The sequence below is a fragment of the Alosa sapidissima genome, chromosome 19 (assembly GCF_018492685.1).
Source record: "Alosa sapidissima isolate fAloSap1 chromosome 19, fAloSap1.pri, whole genome shotgun sequence".
Classification (NCBI taxonomy): domain Eukaryota; kingdom Metazoa; phylum Chordata; class Actinopteri; order Clupeiformes; family Clupeidae; genus Alosa; species Alosa sapidissima.
The window spans coordinates 15012119-15035145 of NC_055975.1; the positions used below are offsets into that span (position 1 = coordinate 15012119).

At 43.3% G+C, this 23027-nt stretch overlaps 1 protein-coding gene across 5 annotated transcripts in view; it reads right to left on the reverse strand.

The window, feature by feature from the left end:
* Positions 1-510: 510 nt before the first annotated feature.
* Positions 511-23027, reverse strand: part of nin (ninein (GSK3B interacting protein)) — a 42842-nt gene continuing 20325 nt past the window's right edge. For 2 of the 5 annotated variants that reach the window (XM_042072684.1, XM_042072685.1), the window contains 19 exons: positions 22855-22944; positions 22474-22612; positions 22106-22215; positions 21762-21920; positions 20697-21640; positions 17280-20450; positions 16678-16776; positions 16150-16219; positions 15780-15965; positions 15289-15405; positions 13575-13676; positions 13200-13313; positions 12449-12595; positions 11944-12123; positions 11648-11797; positions 11333-11434; positions 11082-11192; positions 7662-7775; positions 6577-7499 (listed from right to left, as the gene is read on the reverse strand). In XM_042072684.1, the coding sequence (XP_041928618.1) occupies positions 7284-7499; positions 7662-7775; positions 11082-11192; positions 11333-11434; positions 11648-11797; positions 11944-12123; positions 12449-12595; positions 13200-13313; positions 13575-13676; positions 15289-15405; positions 15780-15965; positions 16150-16219; positions 16678-16776; positions 17280-20450; positions 20697-21640; positions 21762-21920; positions 22106-22215; positions 22474-22612; positions 22855-22944 (6321 nt within the window). In that variant the 3' untranslated portion in view covers positions 6577-7283. Of the gene's footprint in view, positions 522-6576; positions 7500-7661; positions 7776-8586; positions 9679-11081; positions 11193-11332; positions 11435-11647; positions 11798-11943; positions 12124-12448; positions 12596-13199; positions 13314-13574; positions 13677-15288; positions 15406-15779; positions 15966-16149; positions 16220-16677; positions 16777-17279; positions 20451-20696; positions 21641-21761; positions 21921-22105; positions 22216-22473; positions 22613-22854; positions 22945-23027 lie in introns of those variants that run through there. The other 3 variants (XR_006025465.1, XM_042072687.1, XM_042072686.1) reach the window with 3 other exon arrangements.

Here is a 23027-nt window from a genome sequence, read left to right on the forward strand (position 1 = left end):
TAGGAGAGTTTTTCTTTCTGGCCGGCTTCTCCGATCTGTCCAAAGATTCTGAATTCCTTTCTGAGGGTAACCTCAGGCACCGGACCAGTCACTGGGGCTGTGGGGTCTTTCAGCTTCAGCTTTTCCTCTAAGGCCTCTATCTGTTCCTCCAGAGTGCGTTGTGCTGCTGACTGTGCTTGTTGCAGCTGTGCATATTCTTTTTTTAACTGCTCCAGCTCTTGTTGTCTGCTCTTGTCTTTGGGGTCTGAAGGTGTTTTATTTGGCTTTTCTTGCAATGTTTCCATAAATGACAAGAGGTCTCTGAGGAATTGTAAGAACGTCTCAGCATCTTCTTCACTTGCCTCAATCTCATCCAAACTCCTCTCCACCATTCTTGTTAATGCACGCCTAGACTGTCCTTCAAATCCACCCACAGGTTTGCTGCATTTAATGTGATAGCACACTTTGATGAGATCAGGAGTTTGCAGTGTCAGTAGCTTTGTGCTCACAGTGTCTTGTAATTCCTCCATATCTTCCGATTTCTTCTCTAAGCAGGAGTGTCCGTCCGGATACCGTCTCCTCAAGTACTCAGAAGTCTTCTCCTGGCTGGCTCGCCAAAAATATGTTGCACACGCAGAGAAGAGACAATATTCTTCAGTGCCACATATTTTATTTTTTTAAAGTTTGATCTGAAATCAAATAAAGCATCAAAACAAAAGTGCATGAGTGGCTTGATACTCGTTCGTCTCGTTGGCTTCGAATAACTAACCGAGACTTGCTGTTTTACATTAACATTAACTCGCATTACAAACAGCAATGCATTAACATTCTCGTTCGCATAATCACCCGCAAATATCCCAAACAGCCTACTCGTTCACATCAGGCTATGATGGCTAGTTACTGGTTCGAGCAGACTGGCTTAGCTAGCTAGCATCGATTACAAATAAACATGTATTTAACGAGTGAACACATTTTACAGCGTGTATCATCTGCTCAAACATTACACAAATTAATAACAAATGAATTACATACCCTTCCTGTGATTTCGGACTCACCTGAAATCAAATAAAGCATCAAAACAAAAGTGCATGAGTGGCTTGATACTCGTTCGTCTCGTTGGCTTCGAATAACTAACCGAGACTTGCTGCTGGCTAGTGGCTACCTAATACCAGCGTTCTCACAGCGCCACCCCATGACACTTTCCGGTACTGCATATTGTGAGTCTTAATTCTAAAAGACCAAAAATAAGAATGGGGGGTCTGACTAAAACAAGAAACAAAGTACTTAACAACAGCCACAACCTTCTATGGCGCCACACATGCAGTGTTGTTTGCTGGCAGTCCAATTTTTTGGTGTGGTTGAAAAGTAATAAATACTGGAACTGAAACAAATCTAATTTCTAGGAATCCCTGAAAAAAGATGATAAAAAACCCCATATATTTTGGGAGTGGCCGGTCTTAAAGGAACCGTATATAAGAAATGTATTTCAATTAATCATAAAATGGCCCTGATATGTCACTAGACATTAAGAAATCATGTTCATTTCAAATACTTATATCACTGACAACAGTAGTTCGGCCAGGATATTGTCATTTAAAAAGTGAAGTTGCAGCCCTCAACTGATGTTGATGTTGTCATGTTATGTTTGGCCTGATGCGCCACCCTCCACCTATCTACTAATCACAAAGTCAGTAGCGTTTCGGCATCTGGGTTGCCAGCTCTGCCAGTCAGGGGGGAGGGGATACACCGCTCTACAGTATTTTGAAAGTGATTGCAGTACCAGTTTTGGCCACAATCTTACATACGGTTCCTTTAAACTCAGAAAGGCCAGCAGGACCGGGAAGCGGAAAATGGTTGCACAATTGACCCGTGAAAATTATGGGAGCAGAAGGTCAGAAGAAAAAACTATTGTGTGAGTTAAACGCCAATATCTGAAAAAAATTGTAATCATTAATCCATCATTAATGTATAATTGTGATCATAAATAGGCCTACCATCATTAATGTATACCATGCTGTCAAAAAAGTTGTAACACTGCTTTAGAAATGAATGAAATATGAAGTTAGTCAAGCCTTATCATTCTATCCTGCATCTAAAAGCTTAGAAACTACATTGTGATCTTGTCATTATTTGAATTTAAGCTTTACTAATTTCAATTGTCATCTGTAACTCAGATGAAATATAGCCTACTGTGAAAACCACATAGGCTAACTTTGCCTCGGTTACAACTATGTTATTATTGACTCGGGAGACTTTAAAGGAAAAAAGGTAAACACTAACCTGAGACTGATTAGGCACTACAATGGGCATTTGGGCAGATACCCAGTCAGTTACTTAAAGGAATTTAAAGGAGTTAATTCCACAATACTCACAAATTCTATTCTCCAGCTTTGTGTTTGCAGCAGTCAGTTGGTCTCTCTCTTTGGTCAGCTTGCTGTTAGTTAATTGCAATTGATCTTGTGCAACAGTCAATTGCTCTCTCTCTTTGGTTAAGTTGGTGTTTCTTTCTTGGAACCGATCTTTTTCTTGGGTCAGGTTGTTGTTAGTTACTTGCAGGAGGTCCATTATGTCTTTGTAGCTGGTCTGTCTCTGCAGTGTGTTTGATAACCATCCATATGATGACAGCCAGCAGGAGAACACACAGCAGCCCCAGACTCACTACAGCCACTTTGTAGTATTTCATTGTTGTGGTTTTAGCTCCTAGAGTTTACAGTGTTATTATTATTATTATTATTATTACAATAAATTGAATCTTTGTCAATTAAATTTGCCCCCCCCCTCCTTTTTTTAGGCCTACAATAATTTACAAAAGATACATCAATCCACAAATATCTTGTTAGCAGTTAAACTACTCTGAGTAAAACCAAAATGTAACATTTTCAGTGGGAAAATCACATACCTGGAAGCTCTCTATTTTTCTTTTCCCTCTGAGTACTCGTCTGAGTTCTGATTGCTTCCTGATTAGAATAAATATTTTCCATCTGTGCCCTACTGTATATTCAATGGTAGATTAGATCACAGTGGCATCAAAATCACACAGGAAATCACACAAGCATTCAGCAGCGTTTTCTGCAAAAGATGCAGTTATTGCGTCTGTTTATGAGTAGGCTAGGCCTAGTCTATTAGTCTATAGGCCTACATGTAATGAAATAGGCTAATTAAATGGTTGTTAGCCTCTTGCTTCTTCACTAGCAGTGCTATTATACACAGGCTCTTAGGCGGGTGGTCGCCCAGGGTGTTATATGAGGTAGGCGCCACTGCAAGCATTGCATAAATAGATCTGGTTAAGAAACCTACATCTACAAGTATGGACTCACACACACATAAAAACACACACATGCAGACAAGCAGGTACACACACACACAAACACACCCCATTACCCCCACTCACAAGCGAACACACACACACGCATAGACACATAAAACACACACACACACATGCAGGCAAGCAGATACACACACACACACATACCCACCCCATTACCCCCCCGCCCACACACACACACACACTTACAAGCAAACGCACACATGCACACACTCAGTTACATACACAAAAGTTGCAAGAGTAGGGGATGGAGTAGATAGAGACAAATTGACAAGCGTGATTTATTTTTGCGGAGAGAATGTGCAGAACTGAGCAGCGGTCATATTTTGTACCACTTTGCGGTACATCTAGTTTTAACAGACTTTATTCGTAGTCAATGTCAGTCTTACCATGGACTTATGTGACAGGTCATGTTAGACATAATTTTAGTCGTAAACACAAGTAGGCTGCAAATATTTGAAGTAGGCTAGGATATGGATTCACTTAAATTGAGGACAAAATAAAACTGAAACCCCAGTGTGTGGTGTGCAGTGAATTGCTGACAAATGAGAGCATGAAACCATCAAAACTAAAATTCCACATGGAAACAAGGCACCCCCAAACCTGTTGAGTATTTTGAAAGGTGACATCTGGAAGACATCTCAAATGTAATGCCAAACATCTGCATGTTCCAACAAGTAGGTCTATAGGCACTGTGTGTCTTACCATTTAACTATCCATATCCGTTGGATGAACGCTAAAAACATATAGGGGTTGCGACTTTATGAACATGGGAAATTATGGGTCCCAAAGCCAGACCAGTTAAGAACCATTAGTGCACCTAATGAGTCATACTAAGTGACTGCCAGCAACACTTACATAACTGATTTTCTTTTTCTATAAAGGATCAGCCCCATCAGAGATACAAACACAAGGCTGATGTGTATTGTACAAATTTCATTGCCACAATTATAGGACAGAATGTAACACAGACAGACAGGCTATTCATACAGTACAATTCAATAACAATACTGGACTAGCTGCAGCAAAACCACCGCCCATCCAAAGCTCACCAGCATATGCAAAAAATTACCACCACCAGTCACCAGCACATGCTGCACACAGTCATGAAAAAAGCAGAACGTAAAAGCAAAATCTACAAAATGTATCTGCTATAGGAAGCCAGAAGAGTAACTAATAGAGGTGTTGTGTCTTCTTTTGTTGATTAAAGACCAAGCACACTGCTGGGCTAGTTTCATGCCCCCCGTGTTTCAGTGTCCTGGGAATTGCTCCGCTAGTGGCGGTCATAAATGTACTTCCTTCCCCTAACTATTACTGGTCACCACCACAGATAAAGTATAAACATTTCCACATGTATCTTCATTAAACTCTGTTTTGTTTTCTACTTTTCATGTCTGATGGCCACATAGCAACACTAGTACTGCTGATCACTAGTTTTCGGCAAGAGATCACTCTCTTAGGATTCAAATGAACTGCATTGTTGAAAAATACTGACAATTTAAACTTTTCAATTCAATCAGAATTTCTTAGCTCACCTTGGTGAACAGTGAGCCAACAACTCGGCAGGAAATCATACATACATGCATATTTAAAAAAAAAAAAGTTTATTTCACATTTCATACATGGGTCTTCAGTGATACTTGTCACTGTATAGTCTAGTAGCAGCTTGTCATTATTTAAGATAACCTCCTCACAGTCACAGGTATGATGTATTATTTCCAGGGTGACAAAACTTGTAATTTCATAGGACCCAAAGAATCTAGTCTTTGCTTGAACACATTCATTTTACACCCATTACTGTCAACATTTATTGCTAAATATTATGTGCTGTAAAGGTTTCTTATGGGTTAGGACTCATTTAATGAATGCTTTAAGTATCAATATATTGCGTATCCAAACGTATTCTTTCTGAAGATCATTGTGCATTACCTGCAGTCGCCACCTAGTGTGCAGTTAGTGAACATTTCCTTAGCCTACCACAGCATGAAGTCGGCCTATGCCACATTTACCAGTAATACACTGCAATACTGAAACACCACCATGAACATTCTCAAATATCATTTGCTGTCCATGATGTCTTTACAAATGGTCTGATATGGACACAACTCCCAAATCCAGCAAAACAAACAAACAAACAAACAAGCAAGCAAATAAATAGCGAGGATACTGGTCTGCATACAGTAAAGTGCACCTCATTATCAGGAATGTCCAGGTCAGTGGTTACATTGTGGTATAATCATTCAGTCATTAATGAAAACTTCATACTCCATAACAGCCACAAAAATACATGCAGGCCAAACCACTTCACAGTTGTGCCAAATAAAATGTAGTGCTTACCCTGTTAACTATTACTCCATGTCACATGATACACCTGGAGAAATGCAAGTATAGTTTTTCTTCAGGAGTACAGGTGCATATCAAAAATGTTTAATATCATGGAATAGTTAATTTTTCCCTATAATATTAAAAAGTGAAACTTTCATAAATATTTTACACAAGCCTTTTTTGTTTTGCTTTAATATTGGTTATTCTAATCTTGTTTAATACAGTTTACAGCTCGTGGAAATGAAAAATATATTTCATATTTAAAAATATTTGAACAAAGAATTTATAATACAGAAAAGTCAACCTAAGAAGAGTTATAATCAGCTAATTAAGTTAAAATACTGTCAATAGTTTCCTGAGCCTTTAATGTCTGTCTGGGCAGGGCAATGGAATTCCATTATATTCTTTTGATAGGATCCATAGCATTTAAATCATGCATATACAGTAATGTTTACATGCTTTGTTTATAACCAATTACATTAGCCAGTTACATCAACCAATTATATTTATTTGCTCCCATCAACACCACAATTTGTAATGTACTGCTACATACAGTGACTTGCTTATTACTTCCTCATATACCGGGTAACCTTTGATACTGACAAAATATCCCTGATGCCTTGAAGGCATGGCAGTGTGTATAGAACTAGGTAGTCTAAAAAAGCAATCAAAAATATTACCGGTAAGCGGTAATTATCAGGGTTCAAGCTAAATTGCAAGTATAAGCATACTAATTTCTATATGTCTATGTTAATCAGGTGAAGAGATATGCTTCTCTGTCATTTTGAAGAAACCTATTAAGTTTCATGAGGATCAGCCATTTACAATGGCATACATTGACAACTGAAATTTGATTGGCCGTTGGAGGCCATTTTGAAGAGCGACTCAATTAGGAAATGTGATGAAATGACTCGAGGTGTAAGTGGGCGAAATTTCACTTTTTTTTAATGTCAAACGGTTCATGACATTTTAACATGTGGTGGCTGTAGCACCCCCTATAGACAGAATGTCACATTCATTGATTGTGTGACATTTACAAGAGAAGATATTGGCAATATTGACAACTGAAATTTGATTGGTCACTGGTGGCTATTTTAAAAAGTGAGTCAACTGGCAGATTAGGAAAGGTGATGAAATAACACCAGGTGCCAAATTTCACTTGTTTACATCAAACAGTTCATCTTAAAGCTGTAGCGCCCCCTATGGACGGAATGTTACGAAATTCTGTGTGCATCCAAAGAATGTTATATTGATTGTGTGTACAAAGTTTGAATAGGATTGAGCCTTTACAAGAGAAGATATTGGTAATAGAACCATGATTAATTGTTAACGTGGCAGCTGTAGCGCCCCCTATGGACGGAATTTCATGAAATTTAGTGTGCTTCCAAAGAATATGGTTATGATAAAGTGTACCAAGATTGAATAGGATTGGGCCTTTACAATATAAGATTTAAGCAATAGAATTATTATAGGCCACACAAGGGACACATGGGACACAAGGTGAAAATTTGGTGTTTGTACCTATTACAGTTAAGGCTGCAGACACGGTTTTGCTGCGGAAAAAGTAATATTATGAAAGGGTTAATAATCAGAACAAATCCTGCAAATCTTCCCTTCAGATGCACATTTGGCAGGAACCTTCGTGCTGGATTGGTCAGGAGCGGGTGAATGGGTAGGGGGTGGGTGAGAGTGGGGAGGGTCCGAGTTCGCGGACAATCTTGTTGAGACTGGAGATCTTCTCCTCCAGGAGGAAGTTCTTCTTCTCGGCCGTCTTGTGCCGCTGCTCGCTCCGCTGCAGAGCCTGCAGAAGCTGGGCGTTCTCTACATACAGGTCCTTAATCATGCCGTCAGCCTTGCTGTTCCTATGCAACTGCAGAGGCAGACACACACACACACACAGAGAGAAAGAGAGAAACAATGGTGACAGAAGTAATCAAGGGATAAAGTGCATGTTTGGCATGGCAGCATTTGAATAGGAATACACTAAGGCATTTCTAAATACGTTTGTGTGTGTGTGCGCACAAGTTGCTACCTGCTCTTTTAGCTGAGAGACCTTGTCCTGCAGCAGCATCTTGACATGCCTGAGCGCCAGCTCCACGTCCCGCATCCTCTCCTCCATCTTCATCAGCTTCAGCTCTCGCTCATCCTGTCACACACACACACAAACACAGATAGAATCAATCTTCAGTAGTCTCCAGACAGACATACCGGTATGACAAACACAGAAAGAATCAATATTTTGATTGAGATGTACATAACCCCCCCTCAACCCCACCCCTCTCCTCAAACAGTTAAATTACATGTTTACATTTGCTTGTAAAGTGGAACTGTAATACCAACTCTTACAAAGAAGTGATGAGTAAAACCGTTCTGGATTTGTTGGTTCCAAAACCAATGCATTGCAGTAATGGTGATCATAATTTGCTGTGGTATAACTTACTAACTTAATCGTTTCACAAATTAATCGACCATATGTAATTAGAAGCATGTGAGTAGTGAATAAATCTCACTCCCAGACACCTCAAGAGACATACTAGCGACAGACGATATTACTCATGAGTTTTAGCTGCCTTGCTAGCATGGCCGCCTCCAATGCACGAGGTCACATGTTCAAGTCTGTTGTGGGACTGTGCTTATCAACACAATGCAGGTTACACCATGCAAGAGCAGTGATCACTGATGACCTGAGAGCATCCTTTACAACCAGTCTAGATGGTTACGTCTGAAAACACACATGCATGCACTCTCTCTTTCTCTCGCTCGCCCTCACACACACACACACACACACCTTGTATAAAGCCAATGCCTTATATAAATTAAGCACACCGGTATTGGATATAACACACTTTATTTGGTCTTGATGGTCAGGGTAAACAAAACGCACAAAACATATCTATAAATAACATAAAAACCAAAACCAAAATAAATAGTTATAAAAAATAAACTTCTAAGTTACAATTAAAAGAGACTCCACTCATAAACTTTAAATGAATAAATTAAAGTAATAAATGAATTTATGATAAAACATTTCAAATAAATAAAACCACAAAGACATACTACGAAAAAAGAACACTTAACACATATAAGCATTGTGTTTGGGATGAGGATGGTTCACAGTGAAGGATACTGCACCTTTCCGACTAAAATAGCCTGTTTCTGCTTAATCTAATGCTTACTGAAGTGTGTTATGAAGAATCTACAGAAATATAATGCTGTTTATCAAGTCAAGGTTTCCAGTTTCAGTGTGAAATAAAATTGCACCACTATGGACATAACTTTTGCTAGTGTGTAAAGTTGTGTACAAACTATCTGGAGATGCAATTTCTTCAAACTACAAACATAAAACGCATAAAACTACAGAACTGAAGGAGTGCTCAGGAATTCAAACTTGGTGAGTAAACCAGTGCTAGAACAACTGTATCAGTATCTGGGATCCTGAAATCTCATTTACTGGTAAATTGTTTCTTTTTGAAAACAAAAAAAGTGTGCTACATTCACTTTTGAATACAATCAACAAGCATACCCTGCTTCACCTCAAACATGAAAAAGTCCATTATTAGACACTCACGCACAGATAAAAAAAACATAGTTCCTATGATATAGGATTGTTACTGACAACAAGAATTCAATGATTTGTACATTCATTAAAACAAAAATGCACATTTCCCCTCAGGAGAAACTTTAAAATGCTTTAAAAGCCGTTTATAACCATGATGTTAAGGCAGCAAATGTTGTGCATACTGTAGTTTTGCAAAATAATACAGAGGGTTGTTTATTCTCCGCCTAGTGGTAACACGGCGTCATTACATGGTAATGCTCTCCCCTCATCCTCTTATAATTAATTGTCCACCAGGAGAGGAGGGAATCATCTTCACAGGACGTGTGTGTGTGTGTGTGTGTGTGTGTGTGTGTGTGTGTGTGTGTGTGTGTGTGTGTGTGTGTGTGTGTGTGTTGGTAGGGGAGCCAGTCAGATGGAAGTTGTGTCACAGTCCTCCACTCCTCCTGTAGCTGTCGCTGTGAGCTCCGCGAGGCTCGGCCATCACTGCACCCTAAAAGCACATACACACACTCAGCCCAGAGCCGTAACGCTCACATACTAAGCAACATAAAGACGTAGCCAGCCAGTCAAGCAAGCAAGCAAGCAAGCAAGCCAGACACTGCCATGCACCTTCACACACTCATGCATACGCTCACGTACATACTGTACACACAGACAACAGCACATGCACTGTTGGAACAGAGATAGACAGAAAGAGAAAAACAAACAAAAAACAAAAACGTACAAAACAGACACCCACAACCAAAACACACACCAACAACCAGCTAATAGCAGCACTTTTATCCAGCCAGACCCTTCATATTTCTTAGGTAGCCAGATGCATCTTAGTAGACACATCTGGAGAATACCATGGTGAAATGTGGACAGGACATGGGTAGGAATGATGACAGCTTTTAGGGCATCTGAGAGGTCAGCTCCAACCCAAATGTCTCCTAAAGGCTGTAAGGGGGGTTTGGGGCGGGGGTCTCTCAAGCACAGGTCTACAGAGAAGCTAGGGGTGGGTCTTACCGGGGGAAAAAGCTGGTGCACATTTTCCACACATGTCTAATCCAAAGTTTAAACAAGCTGGCTGCAGACGGTGAACTATTGTCATGTAGTGTCAAATTCACGCATATTGACAAGACTTCTCTACCCTCGAATTAACTGAAAGCTCATTCAGCACTGACAGCCTTTTGACACCTCTGGGTACCCACTTCAAAACATGACTGGATGTGGTATGCATGAGAATGGATACATGCCATTCACCACTTTTATCGTCTTAACAGACCAGAGTGCAGGTTGTGTTACTGCATGTTTCTATAATTTTTGTTGAGGTTTGAAGATGGTTTGGTGTAAAAGGGCAGCAAGTGTGAACACAGCAGTAAACATATGGAAATACTCTCCGCAGATACTTTGACCATTTCCCATTAATCAGAAATCACAATGGAGGAAACATGATTGATACCATCATCTATCCTGCTGATTGGCTAGGGGGAACATCACTTTCAAATAAGATCTATAAGAAGACCCTCACCCATCAATGCAGACATGAAAAATGAAATCCAGGTGAAAGATGTGATTGTGAGGAACAAACACGAAGAGTGCACAAAAGACGGAACACACACACCCCTTAGTTTATGAGGACACCACACAAAGACTACGGTTCCTACTGGAGGAGGAAGAGGTGATTACTCGCAAACACACACAAAGTTTTAGCAGTCCACCTTTACAGGACAAGGTGTGTAATCTCAACTACCCAGCACCCTTTGTAAGGAGGACAGAACACAACTCATGACTCATGAGTGCTTGATTGGCACACATGAGAATGAATGTCTAAAATGTATGATTCGATAAAGAGATCCAGAGAAACCAACACCAGTTCTGCTGTGCAGTGTTTAAAAATGCCTCTCTTACCTGGATGTTGAAATCAGGGCCATGATCATCGCCGCGGTGTTGACCTCTGCGTTCCCCAGGCAACCTGACCGGAGACTGCGGAAGAATCCCTCCCAGCTGAACCTGCAGGGCCTGCCAGATGAGCCAGGATACAAGTGCCATAAACCATTAGAGGGGAGATGGGGTACATAAAGGGTGTGTGTGTGTGTGTGTGTCCATATATATATATATATATATATGTGTATATGTGTGTGTTTATTTTTCTCTGTTACCTCAAGTAGTTGGGCCTCCAGATGGGTCTGCCTGCTTTTTAGTGCTGAATTCTCCTGCCTAAGAGTCTCCAGTTGCCGCTGTTCTTCATTGTGCTCACAAACCTACACACACAAAAAAAAAAAATGAAGCACTCAACTTGTATATAGAAGCTTACTAGTAAGGTTTTTCTTAAACAGTGCAGGTACAACATTATTATGTCCTTAAACTATTCTGTAATGCTGCATTGTGCTCTCTATTCAGTAGGGGTTTACTACACTGCCATCATCACACAGGTTTAGAGTACTGGGCTGCAGTGGTGCATGATGGGAACCCACCTTGTTCTGGGCTGAGAGCAGTTCGTTGCGCAGGGCATCCAGCTCCCGCTTCAGGGAAGCCTTCTCCTGCTCCACCACTTTTAGCAGCCCCGCCTGACTCTGCTGCTGCCGCTGCTTCAGACTCACCACAGTCGACTCCAGCTGACGGGTCTGTGCGCGCGCACACACACACACACACACACACACACAAACAGTATTGTTTCAATTTTGATGAGCTCAATTTAATATCCTCTTTACCCATTATGTGTTCTGGAGTACGTGTGTGTGTGTGTGTGTGTGTGTGTGTGTACCTGTACCTTCTCGCGTGTGTTCTGCAGCTCCCCCTTGGCGTGCTGCACCTCGCGTAGCAGCCTCTCGTTCTCCTGCTGCAGGAGCTGCTGGTCTTGCTCCAGCAGGCGCCTGAGCTCCCCACTCAGCAGCTGCCTCTGGGGGGCCGGGAAGCCACTCGCCTGCAGGCTCACCTCCAGCAGCTGGACCTGCACAGGCACAGGGGACAAGGGTCCCAAACCAGTGTTTAAATCTACATTATACATAACAAAACAAATATACTAACAGCAACACATCTGCCAGTGCAAGAGCATCCCAACCAAAAGCTGGACGTTACTGGAAAATGGCACCAAAAAATATTTGTTGATAAACAAACAAACAAACAAACTACAGTATATGAACAGCTGTAAAATTGTGTATTTATGCAACTTTGTTTGGCATACTTGGATCAGAACCAGTGTAGAATGACAATTGGCTGGGAAACTGTGTAGTACTATCTGATGTAGCAAATGAAAATGGCATCTTGATGTTGACCTTGTCATTGGCATTCTGCAGTTTCTGGTGCAGTGACATCACTTCCTGTTTGAGGGTGTCTCGTTCCTGTTGTGTGACTCTGAGGTCCGATTTGAGGCGACTAGTCTGCAGGTTTACCATTTGAAGGGTACTCTCCAGTGCCTGGTTCTGGAAGAAAATATTTTGCCATATATTATCAAATCTGGCATGTAAGCATATGCAGCCATATATTCACCACTTACATTTTCTTTAAGTAATGAGTATGAGGCTGCATATTTTAAGGCCTAAATGGCAATTCTCCACCAGATTTACAAAGCTGCACCACAAGTCCATTTAGCACGTAGTTGAAACCTGACGTGAGATTTGATCAGAGCCTCCACTCCACTCAGTGATAAATGCTAAACTTTGCTTGGAAATGACGTGAGCCTGTTGTACAACTGTTTTATGTTGTAAGTGAATTTTGTATGAGGGCCATTGTGAGTAAAACGACAGACACAGGCGCTCCATGAATGTAGCTGTGTGTTCAATGCTATGAGGCGTAATCGATAGAGGTGTTTGTGTGCCACCAGTGTGACTGAGTGTAATAAGGTTGATTGAGTGGTCAACTTAGCGACTGAGTGTTCTGCAGTTACTTGCTGGACTAGCATTGTGTGTGTGAGTGAGCGAGTCAGAGAATGACAAGATAAGTGAGTAAGAGGCTATGCGAGTCAGTTGGAAGGCTGCTAAGGGGTGGGGGTAAGTTGATTTTCAGCATATAATTCTGTGAGCATACCTTCTCCTGCGCTTTGGACAGCTGGCTGCGTAGGCTGTGCACCTGCTTCTCAGCGGTCTGCCTCTCCTGCAGCAGATGGGCGAGCTGGCCTTCCAGAGCCCCCAGCTTAGCCACCTGAGGAGATGGAAGAATGATGCCATGACCACCACGATCCACCAGAAAACAATCAGACAGAAACAACAAGACAGAACAACGAGCAGGAAACTGAGGATTAACTTATTAAACCATTCAATAGCACTTAAGTCTGTACTTCTTGTTCCAGTAGCTGCATATATGCATGTCCACAATTATGAATTATTCTAGTAAAGTCATGTGACTATGTAGATGTAAGGACATAGAAAGGATACGGATATGACTATGGAAGGATATCTGTACCTTTTCTACACAGCAATCCAGCTCCTCTTTAAGAAGCTCCTTCTCTTCCTGTAGTCTCTGGGCTCTGGACAAAGCACTGGCCAGATCCCCTCCCTCCTTCAGCTGCGGAGCACAGGGCAATACAGGCACACAGACTTAATTGAACTGCTTAACTCTCAAAAAGAATTTCAAGTTTTTGCCTGAAATTGCACTGTGCCTATTTACCATCAAATGTTGGACCTCTATAGAAACCTCTAGTTTTCGTAGGAAACAGTCAAAATAAATGTGTGATGTACTCGCAATGAGTTACAGAGGCTAGAATATAGTTTTTTCTTTCTGCCGGATTACAAGCATCTCTGAACTGACCACATTTCAGCCCTCTAGGTCTCTTGATATCCCTTAGAAACACAACTGAGCCCTAGCACCAGGTCTTGTGAAGTTGTGTGCAAAAGTAGATCAATATAGAATGAAAATATGAGTGCTTTAGACTATTATTTGCCAAGGTATGCCCATGCGTTTTGTAAAATGCCTATGGATACTCCCCATAGGACTTTTTGTTATCCAAAATGCATACTGACAATAAAATGCTTACTGCACATGAACCCCTTTGTGTAGAAGCATAATCCTGGTCTCAAATGAAAGGTAACACTTTGAGGTTTCATGCTTGTATTTGGATTATACTTCAGGGGTTCTGATATGGAATGACTACACTAAATATGGAATGATTACAAAAATGTCTATTTTTGCATTTACTTTGTTGGTTCAATGAGTGTGTATAAAATAGACTATACATCTGTACAACTAATATTGGATAACGCAACATGAAGATTCAATTTCTATGGATTCTTGTGAATTAGATTTCAGTACCCAATATGTTGCATCTACTTATTGTGCTGCAGCCAGAAGTCAGGGTAGCACCAAAAGCGGGGGGGGGGGGGGGGGGGCATTTTGGATCAAATTTAATTGAGACATAATAAGATTAATCTGAGAATGTAAAGCACTATACAGATTGTACAGATTTGGATTCCCAAGAGCCAAAGCTTTGAAATGGTGTATAACATTACTATGCTACATAGCAATATGGTGCATACAATTGATTTAGAATGTTGGGGGGAGGGGGGTAACCGTCCCGCCGGCGGGACACTGAAAATTATGTGATTTGACCCCTCGTTTCCAGTTATTCAGTTGATTATACTTCACTATTTAATCTCCATCGTTAATTGAATGTAATCAGGCATATGAACTGTCCTCATCACCTCGTCAGTTTTTTTGCCTTTTTATGCCTTTTAATGACAGGACAGTGAAGAATGACAGGAAGTGAGTGGGAGAGAGAGTCGGGGTGGGATCCGGAAAGGACCATGGGGCGGGAATCGAACCCGGATCGCCGGCGTACGGTGCAGGTGCCCCAGCCAAAAAATTCACTACCCAAGCTCCAGATTACTTCAGTAGTTTTAGATTCCTGCCTTAATTCTATGTGAAATCTTTATTCTGTCTGCTTTTACCTAAAACATATTTAACTCAAAAAAGATTTTTAATCCTTGTCAAAACTCATTTTAGGCTTACAATCCTTACAATGAAGCGTATTACAAAGCGTAACATTTTCATCTCATAAACATCTTTTTTGCATTTTGAATTTAACCCAAAGTTAAAATGGTGACACTGATAAGTTCTCTACTACAGTATGGGAAGCCATCCTCACCTTACCATCTCTCCCCAGGTAAGATATCCCACTGACCTGTCCATGCAGAGAGGAGAGCTGTCGTGAGAGCAGGGCCTTCTCATGCTGTAGAATAGCACTCTCCTCTTGGGCTTTGGTTAGCTCCGATTCCAGGGCGGTCACGCATGCTTCCATCTGACCAACAGAATACAACAATTAATGTCTTAGATGAGGTCACTTTTGTTCTTTATCTAAATCCGTTAGCCTTTCAGGAGAGGAAGAGGTTTGACGCCCTCGGTCATGTTCCGTTTGGATAATAGTGATTGTTACAAAATGGTCAACCGAATGCAGTATGTTGACGCACGGTCCTGCTGCCAAAGTGGGTACTTGTGACCAATCCCAGAACACAGGCGATAGTCAAACCTAGATCCAACAGATCTTCAGACATTTTTTCAACAACAGTGGAAGCATTATTTTTAATGGCAAGGTAGGTAATGGAAATGCTTAAGTTTGCAGTGGTAGCGCTATGCTCCCCATTGTAGATGAAAAGTAACACGTAGCAACCCTACCTCCTCCCTCTCCCTGGCTGAGAGTGTGCCACGCTGGTGTCCGGCCTCCCTCCTCTCGCTGTGGCGGATCAGATCTCCCAGATGCACGCTCAGCTCCTGGACATCTGCGGCGTTCTGGTCGTTTTTCTGCGACAGCAGCCCATTCTCCTCTTCCAGCTGCAGCCCGCGCATTCGCAACTCAGAGATCTGCACAAGCCATGGGACAAATAAATTATTCCCATCAAGAGACCTTGCAAATAATTGTGTCATGGTGTCCATCATAGATTTTTTTTTTCAAGAAAGGAATATTGATATTGACCGAGTTCAGAAGTATTAATTAGCTTAAATGTATATTACTGTAGTATATGCAATCTGGTTTGAGAAACTCTACCTGTTTCTTGAATGACTCAGCCATCTTCTGAGCAGCAACCTTTTCTTTCCTAAAAAGCTCCAGTTTAATCCTATGGACAGAAGGGGGAATATATGAGAGCAGGGATGGATTACTGAACGGGCCTACTGGGCCCAGGCCCAGGGGCCCAAGGGGTCAGGGGGCCCTGAAGCTCAAGCCTTTGCATGGAATCATTGCCTCAATATCAACAAATCAGGATGTAGGCTATGAATCTGATTGAATTTAGTATTGGCCATCTCCAAAATGCACCAGAATACAGGAAATCACATCAAACAAATTAAAACATTTCTGGGGGAGGACCCCCAAACCATTAATACATCTGGGCCCAGGGGCCCGAAAGTTCATGATCCGCCCATGTATGAGAGCTGCAGTGCATAGACAGCTATCCATTTGTCATACATGTAAATTGTGTAGAGGGGACATGAAGGCTAGAAACTATTGTAGCTAGTGTTGGCAAACATGTGAAATATGTTACTGGGTCTGAAAGTACAAACAGGCAACAGGTCTTACAGCATGTCCTCTTGACTTTCTCGGACATCTTCTTCCTTTATGGCAGATATTTTATGCCTCAGCACGATATTCTCCTCTGCTAGACGTCCTGCTTCGCTTCTGGAAGCAATAGCAAAATACACACCTTAATGATACTATATTTTACAATTGGGTCTTTGTAGCCATAATAAAAAGACTGAGTAAAGCGTTTGGTTATTACATAGAACATGCAGCCAATAACCCAACAGTCGTGTTTATTCTAGAGGTACAATGAAAAGGCAGGTAGTCTTTTTGAAAGATACACAAAACATACACAAGTAACAGGAATTGGAGCAGGAAGGTATGAAAGTGTGAAAAAGGAAGTCAAGGTGTTAGGTACACTGGAGTATTTTTGGGGTTGGGAAAAAAACTGGACTTTTTGGTGAGGCAAAAGCAGTGGTTGCTATTTCTACATGAAGGGTTTGGGATCCGCTAAACGTGAGGAGTGAAACCACAATACTTAGCCTTGGACAAAGGGTGCAGCACAGGTGGAAAAGGGGGCTTGAACAAACTTGGAACACAATTACGGGAGGTGCATCCAAATGGGTTACGACACGGCTAGAGGGCCACTTCTGTTACATTACCTATGTGCTTGCATCCGATTGCGTATGTGGAAAGACTTCTCCTGAAGCTCAGTGAGTGCCCTGCGCAACTTGGCATTCTGTTTTTCGAACTCAGAGCAGCACTCCTCCAGGTCAGACACCGCCTGGATTTTGGCCTCCATCTGAGAGTTCAAATCCAGGAAGGTGTCAGAGTCTGACGTGTTTCCGGAAGAATCTGAGGATTCCTGCTGCATGGCCTGGAGCAAATCATTCACGTCCTCGTCATCTTGCTTCTCTAGCTCGTGGACAACAGCGCTCAGCTTGGTGTTCTCCTCTCGCATGCGTCCAATTTCGTCTAGGAGCGCAGAGTGCTGGTCGTGGAACTCTTGAATGATATGCATCTTACCCTCCAGGCTCACGACCCTCTTTTCCAGCTTTTCATTGTGGTCGGCCAGCCGCACGTTCTCGCAGATGCACTCCTCGTACCGAATCTGTAAGTCAGTGAGTTCTAGTGCCTTGATTTCTAGGTTCTTGACTTGTTCAATCATGGTAGAGATTTCAGACTTCAGGTCACAGTTCTCGACCAGAGCCTCCTGTCCAGTGATGAGACTCTCACTGTTTACCTCCAAGATTACCTCTAGCTCATTGGTTCGCTGCTGGAGCTGGGAGACCTGTTGCTGTAATGACTGATTGTCTTCAGTAGCAGCCTTATACTGAGCCTGTAGGTGAGCAAGGACACGTGTCTGATCCTGAAACTGGCCTACTCTATCCTGCAGCTCTAGGATTTCCTGTACACAAGCATCACGCTCCTTTACTGCCAAAGCACAGTCCTCCTGAAGCTTAGCCACCAACTCTGCCTCTCTTTCCAGTTCTTTCATCCTCTCCAGGAGGAGAGCAACACTGGCCTGTTCAATTATCTTCATGTCCTCTACAGTAGGCTCAATGTCTCCTGCAGCATCCAGGTCAGCACCTTCTTCCTTGTTCTCCTCTGTGACCTGTATAACTATTCCTTCTGTGTTGATGATCTCTGCGTCAGGGTTTGAAGCTGGTACCTCATTAGGCATTTCATTGTCCACAACTTCAACTGACATATCCTCAACTTCTGCCTGGGTGTCTGCAACCTCCCCCATGTTCTCAACAACTTGCCTGGTCTCACCCACATCTGCAACTATCCCCGTCCCCTCAAGATCTGCATTGTCTGCCCCCAGGTCTGACATATCTACCCCTGTATCTTCATTGTATGCCCCCGTGTCCTCAACATCTGCCCCAGTCCTAGACCCTGCATTGGCGGAATCTGGCTCATTGAGAGCAACACATTCCCCTTCATTTTTGTCTGTTTCCATGCCCTCAACATCTGCCCTTGTGCTGACATTATTGTGCTCAACTTCTTCTACATGTACAGGATCTGTGTCTGTGGCCACTGTGACTTCTGCCTCTACAATCTCTACACTCACATCTACAACATCCACCTCTAGAACCTGTACAACGTCAACTTCCTTATCTTCTGAAACCTCCACTTGCCCACCCTCTGGCTCAGCTGCATCAGCATGCACAATCTCGGCTCCAGTCTCAGCAACTTCTTCATCCTCTACTTTGGCCTCAACAACTTCGATCACACCTCCATCTACAGTTTCAGCTTCCTCTACATTCTCCTTTGTTTCTACATTTGAGACACCTGAGAGATCTACCTGGTCATCTTCGGTATAAATGTCTGTATCTATGATTTCATTCTTCTCAGTAAGAACTGTGAACTCTGCATCCTCCGTCTCCTGTGAGTCTGCGACTGTTGCACTCTCAGCATCTTTCCCGTCAGCAGGTTCTGCAGGATGAAGGTCTGCTCCTTCATCTGGATCAACCAGGTTTTCCTCCTCTGCACCTTCTTTATAACCTTCTACGTCACCAGTGGTTTCAGTAAGGCCATCATCAGTACTGGAGATTACTTCATCAGCATCATTCACAACATCTACGACATCCTTCTCATCAGTGTTGGCACTCAAATCCCCCTCTTCTGTGGGGTCTTCTTGAACAATGGCATCAGCATCATTGCCATCAGCCTCTGTCTCATCAGTACCTTCTTCCTCATCATGTGCAACTTCACTCACTGTGATTTGCATGTCGGCATCACAGTTTTCCTTGGCCAATTCCTCATCGGTCTCTTCTGGAATTGGTACAGCAAACACAGGAAGATCACAAGATGCCTCCTTCTCAACGTCATCATCATTTATACCTTCTGGTACTTCAAAATCATTGGAGAGAATGATAATTTCTTCACCTTCACACATTTCTGCAACAAGATCAGCCTTCTCATCGCATATCTCAAATGATTCAGTAGTTGTCCTTTCCTCTACATTTGGACTTGACTCTTCCACTACATCAAGCTCTAGGTCCAGGTCTCCCAGCTCATTTGTCTTCTCCCCCATCGAGGTGGCAGCTGCTTGGGCCTCCTTCAGTTTTTCCTCCAGCTCCATCAGGCTGCACTGCATCTCTAGCCGCTCATTCTCAAAGTCCTCTGCTGCCTGCCTGAGCAACTGTTCCACCTCCTGGACCTTAGCCTTCAGCTGATCCCTTTCCTCCAGGAGATGCCTCCTCTCTTCCAGCTGTGTCTCTGCTAGGTTAAGCGCCTCAACATGCCTTGATTCTAGGTCGGACAGGCTGGCCTGCAGATCAGTGCGCTCCTGCTCAAAGTCATTAGCCGCCTGTCGGAGAAGCAGCTCCACCTCCAAGGCCTTTCTCTCTGACTGGGCCAGTAGCTCGTCTTTTGCATCAAGGTTCTCCTGCAGTCGGTCGTGGAGCTCGTTCAGCTGCCGGCTGAGCTCGATCTCTTTGGTCTGCGCTGCACTAATAAAGCTCTCCAGCTCATTTTGGAGCTCCTGGTTCTTGAGCCTGAGGGCCTCCATTTCTCCTTTGTGATGTTGCTCAAGATCTTCACGCTCTTTGGATAGCTCCTGGGTGAAAGTCTCCTTTTCCAGTTGTAAGGTTTCCTTCAGGACCTTCAGCTGATTTTCTGCCTCTTGGTTTGCAGCTTCCATTTCTGCCTCCCAGTTGGTCCGTTCTTCTGTGTGGTGCTTAGAGAGTGCCTGAAGTTCGCTCTGGTAGTGCTGCTCGAGGCTATGAACATCTGCCTGGAAGCGTTCTGACACAGCCTCCTGATCACCTGAGAATCGAGCCTCAACCTCTGTGATTCTTTGGGAGAAGTGGCTCTCCAGTTCCCTCCTGCATATGGTCAATCAGGGAAAGTTAACAACCCACAGCTCCCCTTTCACTTACCTACTGTATATGCACACACCACCCCTATGTACAGAGACAACTTTTAACAACTGTTCAGAAAGTCTAGGTAGTTAGACATGTAGTGAATTTTGTTCAATGTAGAATGTAGAATAGAAAAACGTAAACTGCTTTAAGTCAATGTGAAAGTCAAGTTATGACCCTTGCCCTCCCAACCCAAAGTTGAACACGTACCTTTCCAGTGCGATGTCGTCCCTGAGTTTGTCCAGCAGGCCGCTGAGTCTCTCCCGCTCCTCGCTATGTTTGGAGCTGAGCTCCTGAATCGCTTCTCGGTTGCTCTCCTCCAGACGGGCCTTCTCCTCCTCCAGAGTGTCCTGCCACCTCCGTTCTACCTCCTCCTTCTCTTGCCGGTGTTTGACCCTCTCTTCCTCCAACCTCTCCTGTAGCTCACATTCATACTGCTCTTCAAGTTGGGATTTCTCCTTCTCAAACTCCTCTGACAACCTCCTCTCTATCTCCTCTTCGACGTCCCGGAGCCGCTCCCTTTCCTTGGCCAGACAGTCCTGAAGGGAGGCCTCATGCTGCTCCTCCAAAAGAGCTTGCTCCTCCTCCCACTGCTCCCTGAGCTTGGCCTCCTTCTGCTCTTGCTCCTTGAGGAGCCTCATTCCCTCCTCCACCAGCAGGGCCTCCAGCACCTCCTTATGCTGCCCCTCTAGCTGGCCTTTCTCCTGTTCCCATTCCTCTGTAAGCCTCCTCTGCAGGTCCTTGCTGTCCTCCTCAAATGTCCTCTTTGCTTCCTCAAGCCGAGCAACGAGATCCTCCTCGTGGCTCTTCTGAAGCTGCTCCCTCTCCTGTTCCCACTTGTCCAATATCCTCTTCTCCTCCTCCTCCCTGTCTCCCTGAAGCTTCTGCCTCTCCTCCTCTATTCTGGTCTTAAATGCCTCCTCTTGTTGCTGCTCCAGTTGGTGGATCTTATCAGAGTGTTCCTTCTCCAGCTCATCCATAGCGTCTGCGTGACGTGCCTCCACAGTTTTCAGCTGCTCCTGGAGCTCACCGGCCTGAGCCAGCGATTCCTCAAGATCATGCTGGAGGGAGGACATCCTCTCCTGGTGTTGCCTCTCCAGAGCCTCTCGCTCCTCAACCTGGTTCTCCTCCAAATTCATTCGCTCCTCCTCCACCTGAGGTAAAGACAACACAGGATGAAATAGTGGCACTTAGTCACTGCATACAGTGTCTGCTACACACATTATGTTTTGAATTATAATTATGTTATAGCTGAGAAGCTATGGGTTAGCATACCTGGTCCAGTTGATTCTGGAGCTTGTGTGCCCGAGAGAGAACGAGTGCCACCTCATCCCTGAGGGCCTGCACCTCCTCCTGGTGCTGAGAGGAGAGTGTGCTCCTCAGCTCATCCTGCACTGCCTGCTGCTCCTCCAGACGCTGCTGGTACTCGCTCACCTGTGACCCAAACAGTACATGTACACACACTGGGTTTGAGTAGGGGCCGATTACAGTATATTTTGCCCTCTACAGCAGGGGAGAGTAAAAATGACTTTCCAGTATTTCAACAAAAAAATTGGACACTGCTCTGCAGGCACACAGAATCTTGTTACTCATTTCCTTATGATAGAGGTCTGCCTCACCTGCTCTTTGATGCTCTCCATCTCTCTAAAGTGCTGCTCCTTCAGCCGCTCCAGGAGCATTTCTGTCTCTAGAGACATGTTAAAGGGCTGACTCTCCTCTAGCCCCAGACCTATATGCATATATATTAAACAAACACTCAGTTAATGTGATCAATCAGTTAGAGCAAAGGCCTTGCTGTAGACTTACAAAGCAATAGTGCAAACTCGAGTAGTTCTGTTATATTAACAATTCTGCATACATATAATTCCCATTTAACATCTAAACACAGATAAAGAAATAACGCTCATGCCATGTTCTTTGCCTCAGCCATACTACCACACAGGTGAACACACAATGATCCTATAAGGTAAAATATGAGAGCTGTTACCCTGGTCTGACTCCATGCCCGGGCTCTTGTTCTCAAGCTCATCAGACAGAGAGAGCAGTGAGGAGGGTGGGGGCGCTCGGCCGACCACCTGAAACTCCTCCAGCTGGGCCTGCAGCTCATCGATACGATCCTGCAGCTCCTACACAACACAACACAACACAACACAACACAGAGCGTCTTATAATAACTCATAAAAATAGTCATTCGAGACTTGAACACATGCATTAGAGGTATAATCTAAAACCCAATGTTAATGACAAATTGTGAAACACACAAACCATGTCACAAACACACATAATGAGGAGAGAGTGGGGGAAAAAGATGGAGTGTGAGAGAGAATAGTGGGGGGGGGGGGGGGGAAAGGGAAGAGTAGAGACTTACTCTGCACTGGAGCTCATAGTTGCTGCGAAGATGTCGCAGACGGTCCTCCTGCAGGAAGAACTCAGCGCTTCCTGGGTCAAGGTCTCCAAACTGCAAAGTAAAATTATGAAGTAATGGCCAAGAAAAAAAAAAAAAAAAAAACAATACAAAAAAAAAAAAAAATTCTATGCACA